Source organism: Ambystoma mexicanum, chromosome 3p (assembly GCF_040938575.1).
Source record: "Ambystoma mexicanum isolate Mex_15411 chromosome 3p, UKY_AmexF1_1, whole genome shotgun sequence".
Lineage (NCBI taxonomy): Eukaryota > Metazoa > Chordata > Amphibia > Caudata > Ambystomatidae > Ambystoma > Ambystoma mexicanum.
Genome location: NC_090925.1, coordinates 270,145,208 through 270,158,939, shown reverse-complemented (window position 1 = coordinate 270,158,939; position 13,732 = coordinate 270,145,208). Strand labels below are relative to the sequence as shown.

At 47.4% G+C, this 13,732-nt stretch overlaps 1 protein-coding gene across 1 annotated transcript in view; it reads left to right on the top strand.

The window, feature by feature from the left end:
* Window positions 1-12,997, top strand: part of NTSR1 (neurotensin receptor 1) — a 1,583,963-nt gene extending 1,570,966 nt beyond the window's left edge. Inside the window, exon 4 of the mRNA XM_069650778.1 lies at window positions 9,872-12,997. Within this exon, the coding sequence (XP_069506879.1) occupies window positions 9,872-10,124 (253 nt within the window). The 3' untranslated portion in view covers window positions 10,125-12,997. The remainder of the gene's footprint in view (window positions 1-9,871) is intronic.
* The last annotated feature ends 735 nt before the right edge of the window (window positions 12,998-13,732 follow it).

Sequence of the window (13,732 nt, the reverse complement as noted above, 5' to 3'; positions counted from 1 at the left end):
TGTGGCTGAACAGCACTTCATTGTTGTAACCCGCCACCGACGCTCACCGCCCTTGACAACAGCTCAGCACCGAAAGTGTCCAAACTTCTGGTTCAACACAGAAAGGCCAAGCTCAATGCTGTTGAACCCTGAAAGACAAGAACTAAAAGTATTTGAAGTGGGTATAAGGGCCAACTAGTCTGCCTTAAAGAGCCCTAGTGACTTGTAAGCATGTTTTTCTACCTTTTCAAAGACATATTCATTAACTTTGTCACTTTGCTGCTGAAATCTTTGCCTGCTAATCCTTGTCTACAGCCCAAAGGTCCCTTTTAATTTAAAGTCTACTTTCTTTGCAATTTCCTTTGCACGTGTGGACCAGTCATTTTCTTTTATTAGGTGTGTTAATGTAGTTTAATTAAAAGTTCCTATTTATATAGAATATTGGTTGGAAATGAGTTTGTTCTGATACAGCAGATCTATTCTTTTTTGTGTTGCTTCTGTGCCAGCTCACACCCTCCTGAAGAGGATAGGCTGTGTTTGTGCTGCTCTACCCCAAACAGAGAAGGAGGGATGTCTGTTGGGCAGTGCCTATTTCACTTTTATGATTGGGATGACTGCTTGTTTAGTAATAGTGTGGGGCTTTGGTCAATATTCATCCCTGTACTCCTGCAAAGAAGTATTCAGTCATTTTGTCACACAGGGCTCGAGAAGATGGGGGTGCACAGAAGAGAAGAGGTTCGGTGGGATGCTATAAGAAATGTGCAGGTGTTCTGAGGTGGTAAATCACCATGAGGGAGTGCATGGAATAAGACGAGAACTTTCCATCAGAAACAGGGCATCAGCTTGATGCCTTGTTTGGATGTGGCATATAGCCCACAGAAATATGAACTATGGGCTCTATCAGGAGTTGGGCGGTATCCCAGCGGTAATTCTGATGGGATACCGCCTAACGCAATTAACGTTACCGCAACTTGGTCCGGTGCTATTAGCGCTGGATCACAAGTTGCGATGACGGGGTAAGTCCACTCAATGTGGCATTATCAGCGCAATTACCGCCAACAGGAAATGGGCGGAAAGTCAGCACATTCACCTTCAGAGCTGAAGGTGAATGCTCCGAGTTTCCCCCAAACTTGGGGTTGGGCAGGGTGGTAATACAGCGGTAATTGTTACCGCCACATTTTTACCTCTCCGCCCAACTCCTGCTGAGGCCCACTGATGCTAAAAAGGGATCATTAATCACAGTGTGTTGATTACATTTTTCTTTTCTTGGAGCTACACAGCAGCAAACAACATTTGCGACTCACTGGCTATAAAATAAATGTTTTTCCAAAAATCAATTTCCATCAGGATGCACTGCTACACAATTGCTGGCTCACCTTTGCATCTCAGGGGTCCTTCTGCCGTGTCCAGGCCTCATGAACCCAAAACAAGCACATCCTCCAAATGTAGGAAACAGTATAACTGAAGTATGCCAGTAAAGTGGAAGCGCTTGAGCTTATGTGTTCAAACAACAATCCTTATTTGACCGAACCAAGCTAGCTGCTGCACCATAGGGGAACAAGTGGGTACCTCAAACCCACTGTACAACTGAAGGAAACAGTATATGTTCCACAATCGGATGCGCTGCTGGCTCATACAAAGTTATGCATCTAGAACATTGAAATTCCTGATAGGCAGTCTGTGCATTCCATGTAGTTCAAATCAGACATTAATTAGTTTGGACGTTTCTTTAATTGTATGTATATCCAATAACAGAGTCGCGTTAAAGAACACCCTCCAAATGTAAACAGGGCCGATGCAATCATGTATGCTGCCCCAAGCAAAGGGTCCTTTACAATGGGGCCAGATGTGGCGGTTCACGGTGCTCCTCTGTTGGTGATGCCCTAGGCTGCTGCTTGCAATTGCTCTAGAGTAACGGGCCTCTAGGTTTGGGATGCCAGAGGCAGACAGCCACAGAAGCAAGCTGGGAGAATCGTGTGAATGGCAAGTGCCTCTCAAGGGCTGCGACATCTGGGATAGGGTGAAACAAATTCAGTGTGGTTTCTCTGTAGGCGAGTCTGCCTCTGACTGGTGCTGCGTGACCCAGCTGGAGAGAAATGCATCACAGCTTCCAACCACTGATGTGAAACAAAAGGAACCACGTGGGCAGAAATATATCTGCCGCATATAAGACCGGCGCGGGACTAGAACCATCAGACCAGCCCCAGACACTTGGGCTTCGTGCACTCTGTTGCTAAGTGGCACCCTTGAGCCTGAGCGACACCATTTTCGTTGTTTTTTCATTTATTTTTCATTGTTGTTGCGCTCTTCACACCTTGTTCCCTTTCCCCGCTCCCCGCTTCCGTGTCCCCATCCTCCCGCCTCCCCTGTCACCGACCAATCACTGATTGGGCCATGAGGCTTTCGCTCGTGACCCGAAACACCTCTTCTACAACACTTCTAGGGAAGCCTTGCCGGGGGCAACCGGAGAAGGGAATAATGCAGAGGGCAGTTCCCTGGGGCAGTCCCCAACCCCTGTGGGCCCAGGTCGCCTGGGACGCCAGATGCAGACACCCTACAGCAACAGACAAGGAAAGTGTGGTGTTGGTGTGGAGTACAGCTATTACTGTATATTACAAAATATTACCCATCTACTCACATTTAGCCTGATTGTGTAAGTTAGACTTGTATTGCTTTCAGCCTGATTGTGTACATTTTCCTAATATTGCTTTTAGCCGGTTTGTGTAAGTTAGCCTAATTTTTCTTTTACCCTGAATGTGAAAGTTAGCCTAATATTGCTGTTAGCCGGATTGTTGTAAATTAGCCTAATTATTGCATTAAGCCTGATTGAGTAAGTGGAGGGCGCTCGCAGTACATGTTTTAAATTTAGGTGTTATTCGCCTACAGTGTCTGTTGGAAATTAGGTGCCTTTCCCTCAGAGTACATGGTTTAAATCTAGGTCCACTCCTCCACAGTGTTTGTTTGAATCTAGGTGTTTTTCATCATGAGTGTCTCTCTGAATTTAGGTGCATTTCACCCACAGCGTTTGTTGAAACAATGTGTTTTTCGCTCACAGTATATGGTGTGACTCAAAGTACATTTTCCCACACTGCATGCTCCTAGTCTAGACAATCCTTCCCCGAACAGTGTGTGTTGAATCTAGGTGCCTCACCATGCCTCACCCTGTCCAGATAAGCACCCCAATAACCTAGCCAACAACACATTTCCCCACTGACTCTCCCTCTACACAATCCAATGCCCTCACACACCCTCTTCTTCTCCCATCCACCCTACCTTTACCAGCCGTTCATGCTTCCTCACGCTTCCTGTGCTCCTCTCCCACCCCACCTCTCATCCTCCAAATCCCACCTCTCCTCTGTCCACCAGACCTCCCAGATCAGAGCAGCACGCTGGTGCTTTATGGCCCTGGACCGCACCCCCTGTCCACTGCCCACCAATCCTCCTTCACCCACTCCCACCTCCCTTGCAACCATACTGGCCTCCTCTCCCATCCTGCATCCACCCCCCACCCTCGACTCACATCCACCAAAACCCATTCCCCCTGTGTCCCTCACACACCCAGAAACAGAGAGGCATGCTGACGTTCTTCTGCCCTGAACATCAACACCAGCTACCACCAGACAGCCCCTGCTCTCACAAATCCTCTCCTCCCACACTCTCCCAGACACCCCACCTCACCCCAGCCCCTGTCCTCCCATGTCAACCCTCTTCCACCTACACCAACTCCCAGTACCCCATCTAGTGTTTCATCTCCCTAAGTGCACCACAGGCCACCCTGGCTAGCGCACCTCGCTCAACTTCTCCTCTCACTCTCACTCACACACATCCTTACCCCCAAATTAGGGGGATGAGCATCATCCACCAGAGGACTTCACACGCTCAGTCCTCCTCAGCTCCACCAAGGATCGCACCCTGCACCACCCATTTACTCCTCCCAACCCTCTCCTCCCACTCCTAACCCAGTCATGGCTCTCTTCACCTCCTCGCTAAAACCCCCTTCCCTACCAACAGCCCACATACTCCTTGCCCCAAGGAAACACCAACTTGCCACCAACCACTTCCCTACCTCCCCACCTACCGCACCACAACTGTTCACCTCTCTGATCCCCTCAGGCCATGCTCCCTCCCAATCACTCTTCCCTCCCACTCCCCACACAAACCTCCCTGCCATCCCCTATCAGACCCCTCACCAAAAGCCACACCCACTTTCCTGCACACTCTTTAATGCCAGATCGGTCATAAAAAAAAACAAATACATCTTCAACCTTATCTCAAACGAAAATCCTGACATCCTTTTCATCACAGAAACATGGTTCACCAACGACTATGAAACCATTGCACATGAGGATTTCCCCCCGGACTACTCCGTGATGATACAAAATAGGCCCAGCAGAGCAGGAGGACTACCCTTCCTCCACAAACAACACCTCTTAGTCATATCCACAGAGCATCTACCAGGTAACCCTGATTATGAATTATTACTAGTAAAGATCTGCCTCCCTTCCTCCCTCACCCACAGTCTCCTACACATCTATAGGCTTCCGGGCAATACAAGGCACTTAGCTGATTCCCTTGGTGACTCTAATCAACCACCTTAATCTTACATCCTTCCCTCACTATAAAAGGAGATTTTGACATCTGGTTTGATGTCCCAACCAACCCTATGAACTGCTCGCTAACTGACATCTATCTTCCCGCCTGCCCACTAATCTGGACAGAAGACTACGGTATAGTCTTCTCCCTCGTTCCCCCTTCTCCCATCCCGCCCCACCATCCCTACCTCTGGCCCCCACCCCACTCTACCCAACTGAAATAAACCCTGATCTGACCAACTCCCTCCTAAATTCCCTTCCAGTTCTCCCATCACAGTGTGGCTACCCGTCCATCAACCTTTTCAATCCTTGCTTCACCAATGCCCTGATCCCCCTCACACTGACTAGACACACCTCCCAGAGATCAGGTCCAAGTCCGATGTTGTTCACACCCTCACTCAAATGCCTTAAAATCAGGAAGCATCGCCTAAAGCGAACCTGGAGGGCTAACCCCACTCCACAAATCAAAATCGCTAGTGCACAAATAAATAGGGCCTACATGACCAAAACAAGAAAAGCTGAAGAAAACGTCTATGGTAACTGGATTTCTAACTCCAAAAACCAGAGCAGTGAACTCCACAAAATCATCACTGAATTTAAGATCCCGAGTTGCTCGGACCCTCACTCACCACATTCCCAAGCTTTTTGTGACACAGTATCCAACCATTTTCAAAACATCACTATGGAAAGACACAGCTTAATCCTCTCCAAACTAGCTCTGGTCACCCCCTCTTCCTTCTGTGCTATCCCTCCATGGCCCACTCATCCACTCCTCTCTCTCGTTATTCGCATCTATCTTCCACAAACTCCTTGCGCTAAGCGGGCCGTTGTTCTCCCCTGGAGTTCCCTGTCCCGCTACACTTCTTTAAAAAATCCCTACTATAATATGTACTGGCAATGCAATTCGGGCCTTTATGAACAACTCTCTCATCTGGTATCTTACCGAAAGCCTTCAAAACCTCACATTTCAAGCCCCTTTTAAAAAAAAACTCTCTCAACCCTCTCATCCCTTCAAACTACAGACCTATCTGCAACACCTGCTTCATTGCCAAACTCCTTGACCGTGCGGCTTACAAGCAACTCTGACTTTTCTCGGAAGCCAACATGCTCCTCGTCCCAGCCCAATATGGCTTCAGACCCCTGCATGAAGCGAATCTGGGATGCACAATAGACTCAGAGCTATCCCTCGCACAACACATCAATGCTGTGTCCAGAACATGCAACCTATTCCTACACATCCTGGGGAACCTCTTCCCTTTCCTATCTTACCCTCATAGACTATCTGCAATATTTGCCATTATACTCTCCCACCTAGACTATACCAACTCCCTCTATCAAGGCATCACAGCACAACAGCTCAGGAAACTCCATCAAATTCAAAACTCTGCAGCCAGACTCCTCCTCGCACTACTACCTAGAGAACTTATTACCACCCCACCAGAATAGTGCAGTGGCTCCCTATCAGCCGACGAGCCATGTTTAGAGCCATATGCATCAATCACTGCACCCTCCACCACACTGGACCAGCGTTCCTCCAGGACAAGATCACCCGCTACTATCCAACGGGATCTCTCTGATCAGGCTTGGCACTTCTTCGTGTAATACCCCCCCACAACTTCACCAGATTAGGAGGATTCACCTTCTCTATCCAAGGACCCTCCATCTGGAACTCCTTCCACTACACAACAAACACTACCTCTCCTTCAGAACGTACCTAAAAACATGGCTTTTCCAGTGGCATCATGAAGTGTGTAGTGGATGGGGGAGTCCCTCCCCCATCTCCACCACAACATCTTCTCTCTTCCAGCCACATCCACGTCCCTATCCAAACGAGTTTGCTCTGCAAGGTGTAGCATTACACGGATCAGCAGCCCCCAAACAATGACAGTGGAAAGGGCATCAGGGTTATGACTTGACATCCGACATGGCACCGGACTTAATGGCAAGGGCCCGCCTCTCAAATTGGCAACCACATACCATTAGCCAAAACACATTACTCTACCATCTCAGCCACCCTATTCCTGGTATTAAAGGGATATTATGGGCGGTGGAGATGCCGGTAACTCCCTATTTCGTGGAGTCCGATAGGCTTCCATGGGATGGGGTTGCCTGAATCACCGGCACCATTAGTAACGGTGCCAGTGATTCTGCATTTATCTGCCGTAGGGGCATGATCGGATGGCAGGTCAGGCCTGCTGGTAGCTCAGAGCACCTACCAGCAGACTTGAAGTTGGCCGGTCCAGAAAGGTGCTGGCATATGTTGCTACCTGCACTTTATTTCCGGACTTGCCAACACATAATGAGGCTTATATCTTTGTCAATGCCCCTCTTTCTTACCCTACCTGCACCCATTCCCCTATTCTTCGCTTACTCTTTGCATTACTGCAAGCTCTTCCCACTGGCCTCTGGAAACAGCTCTCATTTTTACACTGCTAAACTGCCACTCATTCACTATCTCTAACTGTCCCTCTCAGTCTCTTTGTCTCTCTCTGATTCTCCAAGCCAGCCCGCCAAATAGACACATTCTACACAGTGGTGACAGTGAAGAGGGAGGGGCATCTTATGCATGCCCCTCATTTCCCTAAGGGTGGTCCCAACTGGTATGGTATACAGCGCAAGCGTTGTATGGCCAATTGCGGCCATCATGGCCAAGTGCAGCCTCCAATGACCAGCAATGGCCCGTAATGCTGGCTAATGTCTCGTACAGCCACTGCTTGTCAGTTTCTGCCATCATTTGTCAGGCATAATCTCAGATGCCAAAGTACTGCCATCTGATACCAGTTCTTTCTTCATATTCAAGGTAAAGGCAACATATTCCAAGACCAGCCACAGATAACGCAACCCGTCCGCACAATCACCATATATTGGATACACTTGGCATGTGATTCCCCCAACCCCCCACCCACACTGACGGTTCATCTTACTCACCGGGATTGCACCGGCAACAGCTGCTGACATTATGACGGTACAAAGAGGTGTTTTTACACCTTGGGCCTCATAATACGCTTGGCAGTGTGGCCAAAAACGATGGTATTTACCGGTGAATTACCACACCACCGAACTATGGGTTTGGAGATAAAGTGGAGGAAAAATCTGCCACAAAATGCTGGAGGTAATTCCATCACCTTACCGACAAAATACAGCAATTTTGCAGAATTACCGCCAATGACTTCTGTTTCAGGTGCTGCAATAACAGCTGTAACCAATGACAAGGGAGTTACCAGGGGTACCAGTAAGTTCCCAAAAGTACAGACCTGTCTTTTTGCATCCTCACACACCAGCATGAATACTTTTGCAACCTTATGCACGCTAAAACTTTTTTTACATAACATCCCCAGGCATCTTACACAGCAATAGTAAGTCTGAGATTCAGAGCCCTGCCATGCACACTTTAGTGCTATTGGGGTTTCTGAATAAGTCTCCTCCCAGCGAATCACACTGACTGGTGCTCACCAGTGAGTGCCTGCTTCGTTATAGCCCTTTGTCACAAATAGGGACCTCCAGGGCTGCTGTGTTTGTAGTAAAAGAGTGGTGCTCCAAAACTGGAAGTGGGACACCACTTACTGCCCATTATTGTGAGGCTGTCACTCGTTTCATCTGATTACGTATGTTTTTAAGAAGCAATGGATGTGTAATGTGTGTTTAGATTTGATGTGGAGTGGTAGGTTGCCATGTGTATACCCTTTGCCACTGTATTGGTTACGTGAGAGTGGGTTCTCAGGTGTGTGTAGCGCACTCATGCATGCTGGCGGCCATATGTGTTGATGTGTGCGTTATCAGAGCTGAATCCAATGTGGTTCACAGAGGTGGTTAGTTTGTGGCTGGTATCTTGTCATCGGATTGCAGATAATGCGGTGGTGAGTGTGTGACGGTGGAGGGCCACACCTGAGCAGTGCCTTCTGTCGTTTGGGGTTTGAATTGCTGGGAAATGACTTGTTATCTTTGTATGTTTTGTGATGCTGTGCTCTTCGTATGAAGGAGTTGTGTTGCTACATCTGATGCCTTCACCTGTGATTGCTTTCAGATGTGGAGTAGATTCGTAGCTGTTTCTCCTGTGTTATGTTTCATTATGTGGCAGGTGTCCTGCATGTATTTTACTGCTTAATCTCCTTTACATTGATGTGTCTCAGTGGATGACAGGGGTTCTGCATACCTGGAGTGCTTTTGAAGAGTGATGCGTTGTCCTCTATATGACCTTTGATACATTATCGGCTGCAAAAAGGACGTAGTGTCAGTGTTTCTCATGTATATTTTTAAGTTGGTGGTATCTGGTGAGACTGGCCAAGGGAAATAAAGGTCCCAATTTTATGGGACTCATTGTGAGTGTCTCCGTCCGGTAAACATGATGGAAAATTGCTGGTAATACCAGCACTGGCATTTCTACCAGACCAGGGAAACTTGAGTTTGCCAGTGGAGGCTCTGATCTACCGGGAGATCTGACCTGCCGGGAGAGCAGTCCACTACTGGCAGAGAAATGCCAGAATCACTGCCGGCAATCCCATTTCACTCCATGGAATGGGTGCTTAACATGTCTCTGCCACCGTAAAATCCCAGTGATACTGGAATATCAGTGGCAGAGACGGTGAGAGCAGTTTCCGATATCCAGCCGGAATTACCAGTGGGATACTGGGAGACTTATAATGAGGGCCTATAGAGTAGATGACGATCAAACACCAGGATGCAGAGAAAGGAAGGATTGCCCAGATAGAAAGGGAATGCAGATAGATCCAAGCCAGATAGGGGATCCAAGCCAGAACACACTGCCAGGGCCGCCATACTTCTGCATAGAGTAAGGAAGGCTCCTGCAGGCCATACAATAACCCAAAGCGCAAAGGTCTATGTCAGTAATGAAACAAAACAGGGGCTAATGATATGATAGGATAGGTTATTTATAACGCGCTTAATATCCAGAGGATTCTAAGCGTGGACACGGGGATGGAATCTGTGGAGCTGCGCATCGTCTTGCTTCCAAAGCGAGCGCGTTGCCCCTGAGCTATCCTCCCGAGACATGCCAGATTTGTGATACACAGTGTGGTTAAAGGGCTTATTTTAGAGCTAGAAATCCAAAAAGTTCAAAGGGATTCCAATTAACTTCCAAATCAAATATATGAAAAACGTTATATTTAGAAATTGTGTTCCTATTCGCCCCATTTCCTAGGAATGCACCTGTGGAAATCTACCTATGATAATCTTATAACATTGTCACATCAGTTGACACTTCTCCATAACTATGTCTTAATTGAGTCACAATATGGCTTCCAAAGTCACTCATAATTTGTGTCCTTTCTTTCTTTCTCTAGTTTCCTTTATGACTTCTACCACTACTTCTACATGCTGACCAACGTGCTCTTCTACGTCAGCTCCACTATCAACCCCATCCTCTACAACCTCGTCTCGGCCAATTTCCGCCAGATCTTCGTATCGACGCTCAGTTTTTTATGCCTGCCCTGGAGAAAGAAGAAGAAGCGTCCAACCTTCACCAGGAAGTCCAACAGCATATCCAGCACCATCCACACTTTCTCCAGCCAGATAACCCGCGAGACACCGTACTGAGAAGCAAAGAGTGGCCCCACAGCGCACACCTACCTTAATCGGCCGGCATGACTTCTCACTGGCTAGACCGCAGATCCCTCTCTGGCACAGAATAGTGCGTTAGGCAGGAAATGCAGACTATTGCCTCTTGTATGAGACACTGCCAAGAAATGTGCATCCCAAGTGAGACCATAGAGGGCTGTTCTACTTCGTTAATCTCAACGCCCCCGCCCCCACCAGAGAAGAGACACTGTAACCTTTGTGCACAGCTCTACATGCACCCGAGGGTAGATACAAACACTTACATCTACCATCAGCAGCCTTGTGCCATGTGAATCGTTCAGCACCCCTATAGTTCAAATGTGTGGTTGCGGCTTGATCCTTTTGCCAGCGTCCAGGTTTGCCAGCGACCCTAAATTTACCAACACGTACCTGGTCACCTAGCCACTGGGTAAGGCACGTGTCCAATGCTTTTCTTGCTCTTTGCCAGTAGACTAAAACATTGCAGACAACTGGCCAACCCTGGACAACCGCATTGTGGATGTAGCCTTCAAACCCGTGGGTGTTACCAACGACATAGCATTATTCTTATGTACCCATATTCAAGCGCGTCGGAACGCCAAATCGAAATGATGATAATGTTAATAACATATATTTGTATCCAAAGTTACAGAGAAATAACATGTTGCACAAAGCTGGATGGGAGAGAAGAAAGGGCTGACATATTAAGGGAGAGGTGCATGTTGTGGGATTGAAGGCTGTGGTTGCCCCATTTCGCCCCTTAAAAAACTGCACTCCTTAAAGTAATTCACACATAGCCACTAGTGGCAGAAATGGGTAGACACGTTGTGCTTGCCTTGACTTGCGAAGTGTGATCCTTACACAGTCTTAATGGTGCAGTATTGTCAGCACCATCTTGACTTTTTGGGCAGCTCATGGCGTACAGGTGAACAGTAATTTCGGACTGCTGCTCAAAAGTTACGTATGCGTCTAAAAATGCCCCTCATCATTGCTTGAGGCCCTTGAAAGGAAAGCCATTATCTTCACAAATTGTCAGGCCTTCCCTTCAGCTGGAGGCATTTACGTCTGCCGATCTTTTAAACTGACCGGATTTAGGTGAGAATGAAACAGTTCTCACAACTAGGCCCTGTGCTTTGTGATTGGCAAGTTAAGCCCGGCAAATTCCTCCCGGGAGATGAATGCTTAGCCTACATCAACACTTGCCAAAGTGAGTTACCGAGAGACTTTCAAATACTGCCTCTCACGTGCCCCATAGGGACGTCCATTTTGATTTTGATGAAGGAGTTATGCAGTTGAGGCTCTGAAGACATCATAGACATTGAATTGCATCATCACAGAGTATGGAAAAAGGCACCTAGTTAAACTGGGATGTGGGGAGATTGGAAGAGTTTCCAAGAAGCCTGGTCCCGCAGAGAAGCCTGACACATGCCATACTGGCTTCCCCAGGCACTCCGGTCTATGGAGAGCACGAGCATAGAGGCAAAGGTGCCAATTTGTCAAGAGGTCTTTCTTACTCATATGCATTCTACCACACACAAATCAGAGACTTGGTGGAAATGTTAGTTAAACTGTAGCAAATGGTCTCTTCTGGATCCATCGATGACCTATGGCTATTTCGACATGTACTGAACCACTATGGATAAATATGTTGTTGGCTGTGGTTGCATGTTGGAACTGGCTATTGATGTCTAATGATTTCTTATGGGTTAAGTCAATATTTTTATTTAAGTAGTAGACTTTCCATTTGTATTCTCCTGTCCGTTTGTGGTCCTATGTCCAAAAACACTTATGCTGTAACTAGGTCTCGTAGAAACCATTCCTCGTGAACTGGAATTTCTAATATGGAGGCTTCAAATACGCTATGCTATGTTGGTTACATGATAGTGCTTACAGAAATCTTAAGTAGCTTGAAAGCTTGTAAAGATCAGAGTGGCAGCAGGAGAAGAAAGCGAGAGAGGGAAGAGGCAAGCTCATTATTTGCCTGTGCAGTGCTTATGCTACCCTGGAGAAGATTCAAAGCCTTGATGTTAAAGTTAGGAGAAAGAGGGGGAGATGAGTAGCAAGGAGAAACAGAGGAAGCAAAGGGGACTGGAGACCACATGGTGTTATGTTATGCTGGTTGCTTGTACAGCACTTACAGTCTTTCAGAGAAAGCACATTAAGTTTGGAATGACTAGATTGATGATATGTTACTTTTGACATCTGCAAGCAGAAATTACATAACAAGACCTGTGTCCATTCCAATGAAGGTATGAGGGCCCAGCGGCCATGTGCCACATCAGCCCACACTCAGACCGGAAGCATCCCTTTGCCTGGCACGCTGCTCTCCATCCCCTGCATGTCTAAATCACACTGTGTGCATTGTGGATTCGGAAGTGACGTTTGCCCGCCTGTCAATGTCATGCTTTAGTTCTGCCTGCCTGCTCAAAGGCCAACCATCATCCGATTAGGCTACTGTAAACAGATGTGCTCATCCCCTGTTTAATGTGTGTGTGCACACAGCATGACAGGGCACTGTCTACACTCCTGCTGTATCCCCGGTCTACGTCATGTTATTGCCTTCATTTGGGGGGAGGAGGGTCCATTTGAAGGTACGTGACATGCCGTTTATTGTTCAGTGATTCTGTGGCATCCCTTGTGACACAAACACACTCACACACACCCATGCTCTAAATGTGCCCACATGTGGCCTGTGTAAAAGACCCAAATACTGTGCCCCGGACATGAACCGTCTTAGTGTGCAAACATACAAGGCGGAGGGCTATTGCGTGGCTTGCCCCAGTTGCACGGGCATTGTTTTGTGTCTTGTGTGTTCTACGTCAGAGATACAAAAAGCTAAATAAAAATAAAAAACAGCATTAAATACAACTATGCTCCTGCCTCTGCTGATTTATTGACATGTGTATGTGTTTTGCACGATGCATTTGCCTCTTTGCAGCTGCTTCGAAGAACTTTCGGGTAAAAGTGGGGCCAGTTCCTGCAGCCCACATCTGCAAGCTGCCTGCAAGCTGCCTGCCATTGAGGTGACGATGGCAATGCTGGAAAGTAGGTAAGAAGGAGCAGATGGGTTTGAAACCCTTTGCGCACACTCAGAAACCATCTTCGAGCTTGCAATGTGTCTGGAGAGTTCCAGAGGGCGGAGCCTTGTGTGTGGGGTCAAAGGCCAGACTGGAAGTTGGCGGAGAATCCCTGGTACACCAATCAGACGTCCTTGTGACCATTGTCTGGAGAAGCAAGTCCCACAAAGAAGGCATGAGATGTATCTGTGGTGGCGGTTGGTTAGTGTGCCGGGCTATGCAGTGTGTTTCTTCAGCAGATGAGTGACAATGGCACGTTTAAGATTACAGGGTAAGCTTCTAGGGGGCTTGTTCCAGTGGTGAAGGACAAGGGAGCTGATGATCGAGTTCCTGTTCAATAGACCGAGTTTAGAGACATGTGAATCTTGGTCATGTACTGTTTGTTCTTTTTTGTACTTTTACAAAACCTGTATTTAATAAGATGAAGCAATCCAACACACAGGGACGGAAACAATAGACAAAACATGCCAAGGCCCCTCAAAATACACACAAGACCAATTCCTTACAGTCCTGTGCAAGTTAATCTAAAGT